General features: G+C 38.4%; 1 protein-coding gene across 12 annotated transcripts in view; it reads left to right on the top strand.

Moving 5' to 3' along the window:
• The first annotated feature begins 23 nt into the window (after positions 1–23).
• LOC145949035 (uncharacterized) overlaps positions 24–20,459 on the top strand; it is a 140,606-nt gene continuing 120,170 nt past the window's right edge. For 3 of the 12 annotated variants that reach the window (XM_083058716.1, XM_083058715.1, XM_083058718.1), the window contains exon 1: positions 25–1,436. In XM_083058716.1, coding sequence (XP_082914842.1) covers positions 1,049–1,436 — 388 coding nt within the window. In that variant the 5' untranslated portion in view covers positions 25–1,048. Of the gene's footprint in view, positions 1,437–20,459 lie in introns of all 12 variants that reach the window. The other 9 variants (XM_083058717.1, XM_083058714.1, XM_083058712.1 and 6 more) reach the window with 6 other exon arrangements.

Raw genomic sequence — 20,459 nt, 5'->3', positions numbered from 1 at the left:
GGAGAGTGAAGTAGTCGCGCTGCGCGGCGACGCCGAAGACTGCCGAACTTTGTCGAGCGCCGCCGAAGCGACGAACCCTCTGTCCTCGCGACGTAGTGTCGCCCCACCACATCCAGTCGTACCGCGAATGTCACATCGTGCGTTACGTATGTGCGTTGTCCTCTCGTGCGTTTCTCCCTCGTAACGACGACGTGTAAAAACGAGGGCGGCGAAATTATACGTACGTTTCGGCGCTCGTCGGCGTCTCGTTCTCTCTCTCTCTTTTTCTTTCCGTCTCCCTCTGCCGTGAAGTTTGTCTTTGGCCGAAGCTTTCTTCGAGAAGCGGGCAGCGCGATCGCCGAGAAGTTTGGCGCCGTCGGTGCACGGCGGTGCGTTTTCTTCCGTTCGATTTTGTATACCGCTTCCGCGAAGGAAGGGACACAGTAAATTAGGGAAGAAAGAAAGGAGCTGAGCGTATGTCACGTTCGTGTTTCAAGCAAGCGGACACGAGACGACGATCGACGTCGGTGTGTGCAAAGTGCGCGAGTCAACCGCGAGAACGCGGCAACGTACTGAACGTTGCCGTTTGAACGCGCGACAGTTTCACTCGAAACACGGGCTCCACTTCCGATCTAACGGGCGCGTCGTGATCATTGTCGTTGTATTGTTGCAAGTTTATCGCGAAATCGGAAGCCTATCGAGAATAGAATCGCCGCGAATTTGTGACGTGTATATAGGCGCGAGCTGCAAAACTGCAACGGAAGCAGGTGGAAGGGCGAAAGGGGCGAAAGGGGCGAATGGTCGCGTGAAGATGCATTCCAGATGGACGATGATGTCGCGACGTCTGTAACGGTCTCGCCGCCGTCAGGTATACATTGTTATCGTTATCATTATCATCGCCGTATTATCGCATCGTACGACGGTGCATCGACGAGCGTCGCATAGGTTATGACGCGCCGCGGCGCTTAAGGACGCTCCTCAAGCGCGTTTCGCAGAGATTCGCGAGTGCGTGCGTGCGTGCGTGCGTGCGTGCGTGTGTGCGTGCGACAACAACAACACGACGACGACGATGAAGACCGACCCGCCGACCGAGTCCTGGTCGTCGGTCCCGGGCAAGGGATCGTCGTCCTGCCTCGAGGCATCGATGCCGCGCAAGTTTCGCGACGAGGCCCAACGCGCGGGGTCCGCGAGCCTCAATTGGGCGATGTGTGCCCTCTGCTTGGCCAGCCTCACCGTGTCCGGCGTGCTCTTCTACCGCGAGCTCGGCCTCGAGTCCAGGATCGCCAGTTTGGAGGCACGCTGCCTGCGCGTCGACGAGTCATCGTCGCCGGTGGACGTCTTAGTGCAGAGACTCAAGTCGGAAGTGCAGGAGCAGCTGCAGACGCAACGATTCGCCCCAGCCGAGGTCTTCAGGCCCAAACGCGAAGTCTCCGAGGCGCGATGCAACTGTCCTGCAGGTAAGTCGCATCCTCTTGCCTTTCAAAATTCTTTGCCTCTTTGCCTATATGTCTTGTTCTCCTTAGCACTCTATTATGTCATATTTTTCACAATGTTCTACGCAATTAATTAAACACTCTGATTATTTCTCCGTGAAAATAATTACGGAATGTTTATAGAGAAAGAAAAGAAATCAGTCGTGCTGTAAATTATTACAGCGTTACATATGTAAAAAAATCACTAGGAGTTATAATACAAATGTAACTTTAATATTTTTAATCTACTTCGAAAATAATTATAAATATCAATATTCATCGAATTTCAAAAGCCATAATATCTTGGATCACATAAATATATATCATGAAAAGGTATACACTGAGAAAATTTTCTCTTAGAATTTACCTTGAAAATCATGGTAATTGTGGGACATTATGGTATGGAAAGAATTTTATGAGAATTTCTCTGATTAATATGTATCACAATAAAAATAATAATATCTATCACAATAAAATATAAAACATGTTTGATTAATTTTACTAAACTGCATAGTAAAATTAATCAAACATATTTTATATTTTATTGTAATAGATATTATTTTTATTTTGATAAATATTAATCAAAGAAATTTTCATAAAATTCTTTCCATACAATATTGTGCCATGATTACCATGATTTTCAGGATAAATTCTAAGAGAAAATTCTCTCTGTGTATAATTTTTGAATTATTTACGTTACTTAATTATTTGAATTATTCGAAAATTATTCCAACACATGCTGCGAAATATTATAATTTTATTATATGTGTATACATGATAAAAATATATAATTTTTTAAATCAGTAGCTCTTATCTTATCAAAATAATTGTGAATATTTATAATCTTGAACTTTGTGCGATATTACTGTAAATTATAACATCTCCATTCATATACATGAAAACACTTGGTGACAATTAAATATACGAATTGATATGCCAATATAAATATGCTAATTCAAGGACAGTCGTGCTTTTATTGGATAATTTACAGCGATTCCAAAATTGTGGAAACATCTGGATTTTGTCGTTTTAGTAAACTTAAATGTGCTAGAGCGAATTCTTTTCCAACTATAAAATTTGCGGAAAATCACTTGATAGAATAGAGTTTCGAACAGATGTACGACAGAAAGTAGCTCAACATGCTTTGTGCACAAACGATATCAAACACGACGTCGAATTGACAAAATAAAATTACGACTTTACCGTTGTAATAAAAATGTAAATGTATACACGTGATGATATTAGAAGGTCATATTATTTTTTTACAATTCGCTAATTGTCATATTTGTAATAATTTAATAGCTAAACACTTTCGACCTTTTCATATTCTCACTTGATTTGGAACGTATTATATATGTTTTCATAATAGCTTTAAAATTATCATATTTCTTTCAAAATTCAAAGAGAGATAACGCAATAAATTTCATAATCCAATAAATGTTAATTTGTTTCACACGAATATAAAAAAATTTGGTGCCACTTATATAATCAAAACTCTTATCATATTTAAGTGACACTATGAAATGGTAATAGAATAATAGAAAGAGCATAAAATATTTAATATTAATAATATTTAATATTTAATATAATCGCCTAAAAAAACGCATTCTCCGATTTATTCTTACAATTTTTACAACGTTATTGTAAGTAAGTAAAGGCATTTTTCTAAATTAGAAATGAACTGAAAACTCGATAGTTCTGCTTTTTAGAATTTTCGCAAGAAAATTTATTGTTTCACGGACATTTTTTACGGCTTACTTCCTTTATAGAACAATACCTAAAACATATGGCGTATGGCGTATTCACAAAAAAGAATTCGCTCTATATCGCATTTAAGTTTGCTAAAACGACAAAATCCAGATGTTTTCACAATTTTGGAATCGCTGTAAATTATCCAATAAAAGCACGACTGTTCTTGAATTAGCACTTGGCATATCAATTCGAATATTTAATTTTCATTAAGCATTTTTACGTGTATGAATAGAGATGTTATAATTTACGGCAATATCACACAAAGTTCAGGTTATAAATATTCATAATTATTTTGGTAAGATGAGAAAAAGCTACTGATTTTAAAAATTATATTTTAATCATGTGTATATAATAAAATTAATTATTTTGTAGCACGTTCGAATAATTTTCAAATCATTCGAATAATTAAGTAATGTATAATTCTGCGCTTCTCTCTCCCGAACTTTTACTCATGACAAAGTTTATAAAAGGGCAAAATGCAAAAAAAAAGTAGTGAAGAATCGCAGCCTTGTGCGCGGAACGCAATAAAAAAATTTATCTCCAAGAGATCGCGGTGGCTAAATCTCGTTTCCGGCGATGTATGTGACGGTTTCGGATTAAGCTCTCGCGTCATCCCGACCGATCGGGTGCCGAGCAAATGTCATCGTGCACTTTCAATGGAATACGAGACGCTCCTTCTCTTATCTCGCCCATCGACATTCCATCCGCGTGAGCCGAAGATCGCGACATAGAGATGCATCTTGTGATTGTGATCGACTAATACAATACCCCCGAGAGAGAGATCGTTTGCGTGTCGACTTGGTGAAATCGACGTGGCTTTGTGCTGTCTTCCTGTCATTAAGACAGATGCGCGATTGCTTCATTGCAGCTTTCATCAAGTCGCACTCTTCACGGCTCGATAGTTGTTACGATAATTGCGCTGTATACTCGTGTCATGACAATCCCACATACATGTCGGTTAAATGCGAGAGAGCGTTGCGACGACGAAAAAAATATAGTGAAAATTTCTATCGTATTTATTTTGTTTCACATATACATATATATCTAATTCTCTTATTTATTTTATTATAAAACGCCTGCATTTTTCAGCGATCGGTATTTACGCGTATTACGCGGATATTTGATGGCAACGAATTAATGCATGGATAAACGTCGAAATAAAAAATTTCGCGTATTTTTATTATTATAAAAATACAAGATTTTTCGTCAATAGCGACAAAATGTATACGTATTTTTTTTCGCGAGATATTTAACAACATTTAAATAATAATGAATATACGTGGAAAGATATATTCCGAAAATTTAACGCACAGAGGTCACACTCCCTTTTATCCAAACGATGATTGTTTTACAATGAACGAGCGAGAAACGATGAAAATTTCCGTTTTAAGACCGGAACTTGCAACTATCGCGAAACTATCGAAGTGGATTTACGAGCAATAAATGCAGTCTCTGATGGTGTGTCTATATATGGAGCAAATAATGTAGCTACGAGTATCATTAAGGGCCTCTTTACGATAGGGATTCGAATTCCTTGCGGAATCGCGATTTTCCAAGCGCGTGAAAATATCGACCTCCATCTCCAGTCTCGGTCCTTTCAGAACCGCGTACGAAAAAGGGGTAGGTAGGTAGCTCGCTAATTGCAATAATTACTCCATTGTCGGACGCTGCCGGTGTCCGAGGAAACTATTTTCCGGCGGAGTACGGCCGGAGACGGAAACGGAAGCGCGTATATACGAGGGAGACGTCGCATCGGCCGGATTAATTCCGCGTCTCGCTCCTGTACTCGCAGAGTATCCGCCGCTATCTCGTCGACTCTCTTCTACTTTTTTTTTTTTTTTTTCCTGTTCTCTCGGTAGCCGTACTTTTTCCTTATCGCGCGTCCTCGGCACGACAGGCAACAAAGGGCGGGAAAGAGAAAGAGAGAGAAAACCGAACTCGGTTCTCTCTCGTTGACTCTCTCGCGGCGGCGTCCCGAAATTGAGACGTGCGAGCTGACGCACCGGCATCATAAATCTTTGCCCTCCCTAGCGTAGCTAGGCGAGGGCGGCCGTATCTATCGCGCGCGTCAGTTCCTCTTCCCCTTTTCTGGGTCCTGGTCGACTCCTGTCTATACGTGGAACTTGTACCGGGTATAGGGTTACCATAATAAAATTTTCAAAACTAGAACTTATAGGTTAAAAACCCCGGACATTTCGCTTGTAGCCCCGGACACATACAAAAATGCAAACTGGTTAGCAAATTAATTATAACAATAAATAAATTATTATTTTACATCTCGTTTTTATTAGTATACTTAAAGGAAAATGAAAAACTTTAAACCCCGGACCAATCCCGCACATTCATAATTACCCCGGACATATTCGAAATATCCGGACGTCCCCGGACGCCTTAAAAAAGAGGACGGTGTCCGGGGAAAAGAGGACGGATGGCAACCCTAACCGGGTAGAGAGAGCTATCGCGAATACCCATGCGCGCGAGACGAGCGAAATCGCCGAACTTCGACGAGCTACTTCGAGGAAATAAAATTTCTCCCAACGAAGATTTTTATTTATGATATCTTATTTGCACACCCGCGAAATGCAAGAAATTTCTTCTCAAGCGCGTCATGATTCTCGTATTACTTGAGAAACGCCAACTTTTTATTTTATTGGAAATTTTCTCCCCCTCCCCGCGCAAAATACAATATTAGATCGCGTAAAATACCGCGCGTGGAATTCCGCGTACAAATTCTGTGTTATTGAAATTTCATCATCGTGTTTTACGATCGAACGATATTGCTAAAACAGTATCGTAATCGGAAAATTGGGAAATGTAGCAAGACAGATATCATTAACTTATTCTTCGCGAGTTTCAATTTTATATAATAACAGAAGTATAATTGCTATGAATATTTCGCCATCGAAGGCTTTTCGGAATACACTTATCGTCGATTCGACTCTTCGTCGTTGTTGCCCACTTATGTACTATACTAACTATACTATCGTAGGGTGAAAGCTGTAATGCGATTGATCGTGTGACAAATGATACGTGGTCGGACCATCGCGATCGAATCGTTAGGATGATCGGGTCAAGGGGGGACAAGAAGGGAGAAAAAAACGTATCTCTCTGAAAAGGATACGTGGGTAAGAAACGACACGGTCCCGAACGACGCCGCATACTTCTCTCGTTATATCCGGGCGTTTTTCCATGCCTCGGGGAAATCGATGGACGTCCGAGAACTTCCCGTCTCTTTCTCTCTCTCTCTCTCTTTTTCAACGCGATGGTACGCGATGGTAGTCGGGGAGTCTGCCGTTAATTCGTGCCATTTGAAATCGAATCGAAAGCTATTCCGCAGATCGATTACCTTCGTATGCAGTTCGTACGCTCGAAAGAACGTTGAATAAGAGAGAATAGAATCGTTAGAGCGAACATGCCGCGCTTTGTCCCGCTCGACACAGTAATGGAGCAATCATGTTGCATCTTGGAGAGAATTTTGATTTCTGAATACGTCACGGAAGAGAGGAATATTCTTTATAAATCGAGGTCATGCGAAACTTCTTTTCTGTTAACAAACGATGCGACCCATTAAAGGGTAGATGATGCTCGAAGGACTCAAGTGAAAGGCAGAATTTGCGTAGGTGTAATAATCTTTTCGAGAATAAAACGCAAGAGGTTCCATTCTACATAAAAGTATATTGATAAATATTGTATTACACTTAACGTATATTGTCGGTCAAATTTTTTTGATATTAAATTTAATCTTTGATGGTTTTTTTCGGTAATCATCTTACTAAACTTCTGCACAAGTAAGCAATCTACATGAATTAATTAAAGCAAAAAAGCGAAAGAGAGAAGTTATGAAAATAATGTTCTTATCTTATCAAAATCTTTAAAACTTTGCTGTTTTATAATGGAGAAGTTATCAATATTTTATTACAACAACCATCGCTCTTCTCTTAATTCATCCTGTGATGTCTAAACTTCTAGACAAGATGTTCTCGATTTTTAAAATACCGTAAACGTATTCACCTAGAGAAGAGTCGACATATCTCGAACATCGGAAATTTCCCGTAACATAAACGTTGCATAATCGATGCGCGATGTCGTATATGTCGCGTGACGTGTCACGGTCGAAGTGGAGCAGGGAGATCTACGGGGTTGCACGTGGAAAGATCAAGGTCGATTAGCCGATCGCTCGTTCTCGGATGTCCCGAGAAATTGATGGTCGTTTGCAAACTACGTCGATGAAACGCCTACTCCGGCTCATGCATGCGCTTCTAGTGTCTCTCTCGTTCTCTCTCCCCCTCTCCCTTTCTTTCTCTCTCTCTCTCTCCCTCTCTTCACTTTCAACGAAATTGCCATCTATCTCAGTAGAGATGCACGGGAAGGAGGATGATGCATTGTTCCAGCAGCGTACAGGTAGCGTACACCAGTCAGCCACCAGGAATATGGACGTCTTCCTGTAGTTCTCTCTCTCTCTCTCTCTTATCCTAATAGAAATTAAACTTGCAGTATCTCGCTGACCGGAGATCTTCGAACCGTTTATCATAGAAAACGCGACGTGAAATTATGTTTCCCTTAGGAAGGAGGAGGCGAAGCGCGAGTTAAACTCCTCCATTGTATCTTACGAGGATAAGGCAACGTAAAGTTGAACACTCGTCCGGTATAAATAAGGCAAATATCCGGCATATAATTACGTAAAAAGAGTATGATATTATAGAATGATAAACGATGGAATTCGCGCCAATTTCCGCCGACCGGTATAAATTATTATCTCTCGATGAAGTTGGGAGTCGATTTTCCCTCGACAAGAATGCCGACGCAATTTATAGTTGTTTGAAGCGATCGGCAAATTAAACTTCTTTCGGGAAAGAAGAATAGATAGCGCCAACTTTTATTCTTCGGTTACATTCAAGCGAACTTCACTCTTCCAGAATCTTAATTTGCGGCTTAATTAGGAAGACTTTTAACGTTGCAAACTCGTTAAAATCGGATTGCCGTCGAGAAAAATTTCATTACAAATTACGACATCCTCGTATTTCACATAAATATGTCGCGACCAAGCGCATAGAGCAGCCGGATTGTCGGTGTTGAAAAACCGCCTCTCTCGCTCTGTGTTTTACGACAAAGAATAACTGCGGTGTCTCGCATACGGATGTCGCCGCAACGATAAAGAAACTGCAGTGATCGAGAGAGGCGTGGTCGACATTCGAAAAATTGATGAACTCCAGTGGAAGTTCGAGCGCGAAGCGGAAGAGGAGACATTTTCCTTCCGCCTGGATGCGGACAAGCGGCACGCTGTGCGCGTTCGCTTAGAGCCAAATTACCGACTACTACTCCGGAAGTACATTTCGCGTCGCGGAAAGGATGGGGGCGACGTCACTATATATATATGCACCTACCTACGTGGTTAGAGGAAGATATGGGGGGTAGGGTTACGTAATGCGCGTCTTCTCCGGCAAACTTTTAACATGTTATATTCCGCCGTAGGGTTTATAATACATGTTGCTCGTCGGAAATATCTTGCTCTTCCGCAAAGTTCCTCCAGAAGCATGATTGATTATTAAAGAGAATAGTAACAAAGAAATGTTACCGACCACTTGCTAAAAATATATTTGAATTCATATACTTTGATGTAATTTTATGAACACTTTAATATTGAGCGAGAGATTGAAGGTAATGATAATTTTATTCGTGATTAATTCTAACAATCGTTCTTGTAATTCTAAAATATTTTATCTTTTCACATTTGTATTGTAATATATGAAATATATTTGTCAATTCTTTTCTGATTAGATTAAATATAGATTTATCTAAGTTATTATCACGATAAAAAAAAATATAGAAGGAACGGTTGTATTATATCAGTTTTTTCGTTAGCTAGATTGCGAAGCAGTTTACAACAAAATCCTACCTCTTCTACAGAGTTTGCGAATTCCTTGATATTTATTGTTTTATTTTTTCTTTTTTTTACACGCATTTCTTTTGCGTCCCGCTTTTCTCTTTACGCCGCGAAAGAAATCACTTATTTATTAATTTTCTTTATTCATTCAGCAAGGCTGCTCGGTAAGCTCTAAGAGAGAATAATCTTGCATTTTATGCATGACTCGATACCCGAACGAACTTTGCAAATTGCAAACTTGTTTCTCATTTACACGGCAAGACTCTCGTATAGCAACCGAATTACCGTCACCTTAATCCGCAATGAGTTTGGGCGACGTTGCTAAGGCAAGGTGTGACACGTCGCAGCGGAAACCCCTTACCCTCTTCTCCCCCTTTATCGGCGAAACTGCAACAAATTGAATTCCGCGTTCGATAACGCGAGAGAGCGGTATGTATGTATGTACGTACGTTGGCTCGCGAAAGTTGGCGCGATGGCAAGGGCCTGGTTGGTGCGATTTACGATTGGCGCCGCACGTGTGACAGAGCCGGCTGCAAGTTTATATCGGCAAGAACCGCGCCATCCGACAAAACTTATTACCGCCGTCGTACGGATCGCGTGCGCGGAAGCTGCCCTTGTTTCCGTCGTACGTCGCATTTACCGGCACATTCGCGTCCTTGTTTCCTCTTTTTTTTTTCTCGATGTTCCGTCTACGTTCCCGGCCGAAACGCGTTCGAAGGTCGCGATCGATTCGCGAATGGGCGTGTCTCTCCAACGAGCTTTACCTCGACATCGATAGATTCGAGTATCCGTTAAATATTTGGACAATGAGAGAGAAAGAGAGAGAGAGAGGCGGGGCGAAGGGCTTTTCTTTGAGGTTTTCCCTGGAGGAAACCTGAAACCGATCGAGGACAAGAAGCCTAGAACGCGTAAAATATCGAAATTAAAGATTTTTACTGATCAGATAGAAACGTGATGATGTAAGGATTCATAATCAATTGTTTGGATTCTTTAAGGGCCGGTTGTTTCAACTTGTTTGTTTCAATTTCATCCGATAGATAGTATATGTTTGTCTTTTTTTAAACTTATTTGAAAAGAGACGAAGATATGCTATCTGTCGGATAAAATTTACCAAGAAGTTGGAACAACCGGCCCTAAGAGATAGTGATTGATATTGTTGTAAATAAAGAAAGATAAAAGGAAGAAGAATCCACATACACGTTTATTGTTTTAATTTCTCGAGAGACTTTTGATAATAAAATTTTCTTTTTTATTTAATTTTAAATGTACTTTTTATTAACAAGAAAATATTTTTAAATTCATCAAGATGTGAGATTTAAATATTGCATCCAATAAAAAACATATTTTTTTAAATATAATAGTTTGCGAATAGAGTTAATTAATAGTTTGTCTCTATAAAAATATCTATTAAAAATCTATATAGAGAAGAAAATCGTGTCATTATTATCATATATTTTTTGTATGAAATATCCTATAATCGTATATTTATATTATATTATTGTTAGAAGCTGCGCTAGAAAAAAAATTGATATGGTAGAAAAAATATGGTAATTGGATGGTAGATATGTCGAATCGAGAATATGCTTTTGTCACTGGCATATACAGATGGATGGGCTTTTACCGAATTAACAGTACCGATAAATTCTAGCGTACACGAGAGATAAATAACGCTTCGGATCGCACGACGCGACGAGCGAATTCCGACTGTAGCCGGAATTCGTCTCCGAGCGATCGCTACTATCGTTTCCCGTATCGACAACTCTGGTTAACAGATGGCCTCCGATTAACCCAGCCTCGGTTAACTAATGACATCCATTGGAAACAGGCTCCCGTTTCTCTCCTTCCCCTGCTCTTTCTACCGCTTTTAGTCTCGCCGGGATTTTACGCCAGGTTTGCGAATGCACGAGTCGGCAAAAGAAAATAATACATGTGCGTGTCAAGAATTTTATGATTGTAATTAATTTTAATACCACTGAATCTCGCTCGCAGGATCTTCCCTCATTTCAGAGGCACGCGAAAACTTTGCTCGTTTCGCTTTGTATAATTATTTCAAACGCGCAATCATCTATCCTCGTTTAAAACACTGTCAAAATATCGATATAATATGCACGACTGTAACTGGGTCAAAATCAAATCAAACGAAAAAATTTATATCTGATATTACTGTAGCTTTCTCTTTCTCTCTCTCTTTTTCTATTTCCAACAGTTATATAAATACATTGCGCGCAAAGTCATAAAATACTAATATATATTTTATTTGTTTTATATGCAACAGTCGTTTTAAAATATATGAATGTACCTTCGTATCGTCGTACCTATTTTCGTGTACGTGTGTGAACTATTTTTTTATTAAACCTATGCAATATTTAGTCTGATAAATGTCAAAAGACAGCTTAAATCTATTTGGTTTCGTGGCCTTGTTTCATGGGTACAAAAATTTATTTCGCAAAAAATTGTGCTATATGACATAAGTCGGATTATATATAATTGCCGTTCTTAAATTTTTTGGTTGTAAAGTCGGTTTTATATAACCACATTTTAAAACCCTACGGTATATACACACTGGAGGGCATTTTTCTCAATTATATGCGAAACAAGATATGAAATTTTTTTTACTGGCGTGTAGATATACATTAATTTATTTCTTATAATACGGCTTTGTTCAATTACAAGTTTACGAAGCATTTAAAAACTTCGCAGAGCAGGGAATTAAACTTTAACTTTGATCGATTGCTTGAGGAATCAGAAGTGCACAAAGTAAAATGTCTTTAACTATTCACGCGAGCTAAATCCGAACTAACTCACCTTGTCTGGCAATATAATTTTTATAACGAGAATTGGATTCGCTGATTCTTCAATTTCAATTCGCGATAATGTAACATAAACATATGAGATTCGTACGGTATTTATATTATTAATTAATTATTATTATACAGATATGAACAATTTTTTCTATTAACTATATTATTTTTACTGGTGATTACTTATTTAAAAAATTTAAAAATTGTAAAAAATTTTTGTTTCAAATTTAAAAAATAGGCTAATATTTTTTTTCATACATCGCAAATACAGTACATTCATGTCCGCTATAATACCATTACACAAATTCTAAACCCACGAGAACACATATGCGAAGTAAATGCGGGATGTGTTTTACATAACTAAATGTAAATCACATGCGCATTACAATGTATATTATAACATAACTCATATATTTTACGATATATTTATTTGAGTAAATTATGTTTAAAACCATACGGTTAACATTACGTATAATGTTACGTCTCGATTAACTTTTGTATTCTCTGCGCTCACAACTCCGCATAAGAATAAAGGTTGTGATAATGATAACTAAAGGTTAAGACAAACTCCTTTCCCATCGCTTTGGCTGGGAACTCCACATCGTATCGACGACCTCGGTTAACCCGTTCGCCGTTAGTTTACTTTCAGACTATTCTATTCGTGCTTCTGCTCTTTCGGTTTAAACCGGGGTTAGATCGAACCTGCATTCGGTCTTCTTGGGTGGGTTAGTTTGAGGTCGACCGCGTTATTCGTCGGGATACATTTACTGTGATTCCGTTCGTGCGTTATAAAGATGGAATTTCTCGCGTCCCGATTGTAAAGAAAACGGAAAGATGCGCAAAGATTGAAGTGCGAGAGAAGAAAAAACTGTGATGTAGTTGCAGAGGGTGGATTGCAAAACCGAAGAGTTGGTAGTAATGATGTATCCTCGACCGAATTTTCTAAGTCGTCGGAAATTGAAGGAGAATCATCTTGAACACGCGTATTTTACATTTTTATTACATTGATAAAACACTTGTAAAATCCAATTAGAATTAGATTATATTTATGAATATGATTACATTTATTGAGTTTGTTTAATTAAATTATTTTATCTTCAATGTTATATCGTTTCGTAATATCTCTATCTCGAGAGTGAAACTTTTTGAAAAAAATCAAATTTACATATCAATTGTCGATATTTCTGCGATCCATTTCGTATAGATGAGAACACCTAAAAGGGAAAAGATGGAGGGAAAGCAAGATGAAGGGGGAGAGAGAGTGACTGGGTGGAAACACTCGGCTCGGAAGTCGTTGAATTTGCATGAATCGCGGCTGGTTGTTACGTTTCAATGCCCGCTTGCCTTCCGCTCGCTTAAATATCGTTTAATTAGTCGAAACGGCTGAGGGGCGGCGGCATCCGCGTGCAAAACGCGAGTGGTCCATCAGCGATACGAGTTTATACATGGCCGCAGGGAAGGAAGTGTCTCCAACAACAATTATGCAACTTGAGTCGCGCGATCGACGCAGAATTGGTGCGTACTAATGAGATTCCGACTTGTTTTCTGAACCCTAAATGAGAGAAGAAGAGTGGAACGTAATGAATCCGGCAATATTCATTTTGCAACTTTCCATACGTTGTAGAAATAAATACATGATTCTATTACTTTATTTCTTTAAATATTATATTTGAATATGAAAGGAATGAAAAAAAAATATTTTTCATGCTATATGTGTGATTAAGTATATATATTCTATATGCCAGGCTTATATAAAAAAAAGTATACAGGTATTTAAAAAATCTATTATACATATATATATAAAAAGCGTTTCACAATATACGGAAATTTAATTTTTTAATTTATTTATATAAAATAGAATTAAAACGGAAAAAGATTAATACTCTGGTAAATAAATAAAATAGATTATACTTCGATGACTTTGATAGTACTTTGACATTTCCATTAAATGAGATAATGCCATATTTCATATTTCGTGCCTCTTTATCGTTAAAATATTGCATACCAGCTAAAATAATTCTGACGTAAATTAGAAACTACATACATCAATTCACTCACGAGTCACGAGACATAGATTTATTTGCTGTTTAATACGTATTAATAATTAATAATACAATTAAGCCGCATTATGCTAGCTTGAAACACGAATGATGCGAAATAAACGACCTGATAACGAAGCAAAACGAGAATTCGCCGCGATATAAACGACATTTCGCCGTGATTCGGCAACTCATTTAGTCCATGAATTTATTCTCTTTATATCCGCTTAAACTCGCGGCCGAGCACGCTTGTGCGTGAAATCGAGCGGGAATAAATCAGTGCACGCATCGCGCCGTAAAATAAGAATATCCGGTTGTGCGGTGAATGTTTAAACAGAGATAGGAAATGGAGAGACGTATAATAATTATGAAGTAATTACGGCAACGCGATAACGCTGATGGTTAAGCATTATTTTTAAAATAATATCAGGCGGGGTATCGAGAGACTCTCGACGGTTAAAGAATGAATATGGGAGAAAGCAACGTTTCATCGCAACGTCTACGTGACGCATTAGCATGCATCATGCAAACATAACATAATTAGAGATGAATCGCACGCGAATTTCAGCGAACAACGCAAGCGATCACAGTGGTGATGTTTCTCCCTGATCAGACATGACACTGTTGTGAAATGTTGTACATGTACGGAACGTAGCGAGAGAAATTTTGATTCCGAAACTTATTACTCGTGTGATATTAAGTAAATTGAATAGATACAGATATCTCTGAATGTGTGGAACTTTTGCAAAGTTATAAAGTTAAAAATTAGAAATATTTGTGGGAAAAGTTGTCTTATGTTATAAAAATATTGTCTAAAAAAAATATATGTATATATTGTATTAAAAGTTCATGTAAAAAACGGTTTAATATGTTCTTTATATTTTTTATTTTTAGTACATTTTTCTTTTTAAAAATTGATATAATTTTATGACAGTTTTAAATTGCACATGCAGTCACGAGAGATTCGTGACGTTTCTGCTTCGAATCACTACTGCTTTTCGAAATATTGTGTATACGCATAATATATATAGGAAGCACATTGAAAGTTCGGAAGTCAATCGTACAAAGTACATAATGATAACGACTTGAAGCAAACCAATCCGCGGTGAAAATCAGTCTGTCGCCACGGAAGCACAATCGATAAGGTAATGAATCGCGCGTGCTGCACTTGGCGACACGATAGCCGATGCCCTTTCACGAAAGCGATAATGACGCTCCGATGATATTTGCTAGGCACTCCCGTTAATTGCAATGTGATATCGATCGTGCCTAAAATATGTATTCTAGAACCATTATTACCACTTTAAGTATTCTTTCTGACTAACGTGGAATATACATATTTTTTATTTTAATAAAATTTCAAAAAAGATAACATCATTTGTGTTATAATCGCTCGAGTGTTAAGATGTAGAATTAAATTTTAAGCCACAGACACTGGGATAATAAAATTTTATTCTTTAGTTAACTTCGAGAAAGGTTTGCTTATAAAAATTAATTAAATTTCGACTTATTGAGTTACTCAATTGTGCAAGATATTTATTAAAAAGTAAGAAAAATATGATCTTGTATTTTTTATCAAGTAAAAATTAACTGTAATCAAATTTAATGAAAATTTTCATATGTAAAATGATGACAGTTTCTGTACACCCAGTAGATAGACGCAATGTGACACCGACGCGTTGTTTTGCGGTTTATAAAATCGGTAGAGCGTGCGTGGTGCGTGGAGATTGTCGCGCATGGAAGTCAAATCAGGGTTTAACCAGCGCGGTCGCTTTCATGCGCGTCGTTTGTCGTTAATTCCGGCGGTGCAATTAGTTCATTTATGATAGTCGCATGTGAAAGCGAGGCGTAATCGCTCGAGTTACTCGCGTGTTGTCTCGACACCAGTGAATGCGTCACTGGCGCAATTGAGATCTTCCTCTGATCTTGCTCAAGTCAATGCAAGAAGTGTTTTAAGTTTAAATGATGGCATAATATATGTATATCCCACGACTACCGGATGGTCTTTCATCTACACATTCTTTGAATCCAATTTGAGAGAGAGAGAGAGAGAGAATAGAGTTGTAGGAAAAATAGTCTCTTGTAGTTTTATGTGAAAGTATTTTCATATTAAAACATTTAAACATCTGTAAGAAAATAACGCTCAATGTAAATTATAATCGAAAAACAAGATTCTATTATCCGCGAAATGTTATCGACGCTTTTCTACAGCGAAACAATTTGAGAAATGTTTGGTAGGATCTTGCTCTCCTATCCCAAAACAATCATTATTCTTCCGTGTCCAAGAATCGTGCAATTCAGCATCGCGAGACCGGAGCGTCTCGATTCCGCGACGACGAATCCGAGAGCTCAGCAAATTTCAGCGGCGCGAATTATTATCGAGGTCGGGGAGACAAATGTTTCCTTCGGGCCGCGTTTCCTCGGTCGGGCGGTATCTAGACAGGCTATCTTTCCACTGTCTCGGGTAACGCAACCCCGAAGGCATAACAGTTTCCTCCACGGAGGCGCGATAACGACGAGACGAGACGAGACGAGAGGAGACGAGAGAAGGCGCGGGTCCCGAGTACAGATGATGTTGCGCGCGCGTTGACAGGACCTAGCGTGCGATAGACTGTCCGTGCAATCGCGCACTATTCATCGATCATCAGGGACGGCGGATCGTTTCTATGGCTACACGGCGCAATCGATCGATCGGCTGTTCGACGCGGCTATTATATGCACGCATCGAATCCGTTACCGCGTTCCACAACTGTTCCTTGGAATTCATCGATGAGACGATGTACGCCGAACATTATTTAATAGAGAATCTAGGTTAACGTACAAAGTATCGAAAAAATAGAAAAGCGCGTATTCTCGAAAAAAATCTCGATATAAATATCTTATCTATGATATTTTGCGACAGCTTTTGTGTGCAACGTTCTTTCTATATCTTTATTTATTTAAGTATCCTGAAATTAATTTTTCTATTTTAAATTCCATTTGGGCTAATGCTTTCAACGTTCAACATTATATTAATTATTAACGCTCTCGCGAGAAATAATTATATTGAAATGAAATCTATTTGAAATATTGAGTGAATAAGATTTTTTATCGCAAAAGCAGATAACAGAGCTCGCCTCTATGAGAAAAGGATGAATCTACCTTAAATTTGGTTATAAAATATCCATGAATGTGTTAGGAGAATGTAATAAATCTGAGACACTTTGCATATCCCGTACATATATAAGTATAACTTATGTGACTGATAAAATATGTTGAATAATACCCTAGTGGTATAGCCGTTACTTAAGTCGTACTTCAAACAATTTGACTCTTGCGGCACACGGTAATATATGGCATACGTAATTAGAAATTAAGCATAGTTGTTATGAGTGTTTACCGATGCACATACCGCAGAACTCTGCGAAACGAAATAATAGTCTCATTGTGCCCGATCGCGTGGAAAGGCAGTCCGATCATTATCCGATAGCTGGGTTCGAGAGTTATTATGATAATTCGAGGCCTCAAATAACGATTAGATAGACATCTCATAGCGAGCCGTAATCAATTAATTTGCGTCCCGCAAAGAGTTGTTGAAAGAGAAATAACGTGTCGCGGCGCATTTCATCATAGCTTCACGCAAAACCGTGATTTGGTTCGCGGCCGTTGCTCGCGTGACTCGCACGGTTTGACGAAAGTATCTTACTATGCGAACGCCTAACATCGTGTAATTTGAAACTTTAACTCGTAATTTACCGATAAGCGTTACGAGTGGCGAGCCCAATTAATTTGCATATTGCAAAAATCAACTGACCGACAGTATTACAAATCGAGCCATTGTTGATAATATTAACAAAATTTACGTCACGAAGGGTACAAAAATCTGGTTAAGAAAAGATATCGCTAACTAATTCGTATACTTATTATTTTGAAGATTATGAGTTATAAATTCCAGATCTGTATGTTTATACTGATAAGTAAAATCTACGGTAATTCTGAATTCCGTGGAGAATCCTAATTTAAATTAATCTGTAAAATACTCAGAACTTCTTATTTATTTGTTAACTTGGAACGAAAACTATAGTATAGACTGAAAACTTTTCTCGCCGGTCCGCGTGCGCGATTAAATTAATTACGTTCATGAATATATTTAGAATGCAATATATACACATATCGTTTCGGTGGCGATACATTCACGCGAATAAAAATCAAGGCGAATGGCGTTCCACGGCATTATTTCATCAGGATTCCTCCCGCGGTGATTGTTGGACTCGCGATCATTGTTCAGGACTCGCCTTCCCTGCTCGCAGCTGCAGCTTGCGAAATGCATACCTCGATACGGAGAAGGATGAGCGGCTACCGCATCGGCATGCAGGCCGCACACAGACGCGCGCTTAGGTATGAAGCGCATGTTGTATATCTCGGGTATTGTGCATTAATACACGTCGCGATGCTAGGCGGCACAATTTCAAACGGATCGCGTGCATGATTTCCAGTGTCCAGAATCAACGAATGTCAACTCGTAATTCATGAAAAACGAATATTATTCCAAATTTTTTGCAATTTTATTCAAAGATATACTGTAAATTTTAATCTAATCGATAATTTATTTATTTTTTATTTTTTATAATGTGCCATAAAAAGATAGAGAAATGTACTAGGTATAACGAGCTTAATTAAAAATGCACATAAATTAATAAATTATTTAACTAGACGAAAGAGCTGTGATATTAACCACGAGATGCGCATATTTATACACGTATTATCTAGACAGTGTTAGTTTTATATTAACTCGAGCGTCGACCTGCAAAAGAACAAAGCGACGGCAATATTCTACCCTCATGGCTTGGAGTTAATGGCAAAGTAATCCTACGCGACACACCCTTATTTTAAACACACCCTTTCTTCGAGGGGTCTTAACCCTTTGGGGCATAATGCTCTGTTTTATGGCAGCTTATTTTCAGTTATATTCGTTCGTTTCTCTCTAAATTTTCCAATATAAAAAAATTATCATTTTTAAGAAAGGGGAAAAAAGCAAAGAGTTATTTAATTTGTTGACCTAGTTACATTAAATAACAGAATTGAGCAAACTGAATTAATTGCATTAGTTTGTGTAGTTATGTTATATGATGATTAATTTCTGTCTGCAAACATGAAATATTTAGTTATAAAATTGTATATTATTTATTTATACATCTCTGACAAATAATATTGGTCTGAGGACAGATCAAACATAATCTGTCCACGGAAAACATTAAATTTATAAGCAAAGATACAACATGCATATTTATAACATATAGTTAAAAAATAAATATAAAGAAATATGAAAATATATAGTATATATAGCATATATTCCGATAATAACCGTATTATATCTGCTCTTCTCAACCACGGATAACCGATTTTTAAAAATTAATTTCTCATTAAGAGAAATTAATTTTAAAAAATCGACCAATCCATGCGTGCGAGTGAGCAGAAAAGGTTATTACCGGACACCTTCTATATGTATATAATGGAAGATACAAATCATATAACTGGATATTTCTCTCTCTAAAGCCCATGTTAACCCTGTTGGAAGCAAGAATTATGCTCATATGAGATAAACCCGCGCGAGATAAACTCGGAATTAGACTACCGCACTTAATATTACACGTACGATATGAATACGCGGATTTGCATGATCATGAACCAAAGCGAATTTCCTACGGCGCGGCGCGACGCGGCGTTCGAAACAAGATGTTCCATAACGTGTGCCTTATCCTCGCCGATATCCCATCGTCGTGAAACCCCTATTCCCGTTTTAGCCGCGCGTATATCCCCGGTCGACACCCGCCCGACAGGTATTCGAGCGCATTTGCGCGCACACATGCTCTCGTACGTACAGCATCGCCGAGCGGTTGACGTCGCGACATAGACCGGTATATACATGTATCGCACGTCGAATAAATTTATAAACACGATGACTCATCATCGGACGCGCGGACGCGCGAATAATGCGGCTACCTGAGCCACGGTGTCGCGTCGACGCCTACGCATCGCATGTTCGCCCGACGTATCACGTACGATCCGTCGTACATTTACGCCAACACCAACGGCAAATTTGCATGACCAGATTCGACGCCGAGGCCCGTTTGCGCGATCGCTGACGAGGCAAGTGAATTGAAGTCGGGGAGGATATTTGCGAAAATGTATTGTGCGATAGCTCCTCTGTCGACGTATATTAGAGTGATACACTGGAAAAGATCAAATTGAAGAGAAGGAAGATTTACACAATTGCACGCGTAAAGTCGATGTCTATATTTTACTTTGGCGTGAAATTCAAGCGTCCTTCAATTATATTAAAATAATATTATCTATACAAATTTTTTGTAGAAAAATTAAACGCGACATTTGATTATATTGTTCATTAAGGGAAGATTGCCCTTAAATTTCTCAAAAAACTTGTAACCAAGAGAAAATAAGAGACCAATTTTTTTACATATCTCTTGGAAGGATTAGAAATTTTTTTTATCAACATTTTTAAAAATTTTCAACACGCGAAAGATTAATAACA

This window comes from Prenolepis imparis, unplaced genomic scaffold, assembly GCF_030444845.1.
Source record: "Prenolepis imparis isolate NDT839.2.m4 unplaced genomic scaffold, iyPreImpa1.0 SCAF_2, whole genome shotgun sequence".
NCBI classification, from domain to species: Eukaryota; Metazoa; Arthropoda; class Insecta; order Hymenoptera; family Formicidae; genus Prenolepis; species Prenolepis imparis.
Note: the sequence above shows the minus strand (reverse complement) of the source record. Positions and strands in the feature narration are given on the sequence as shown.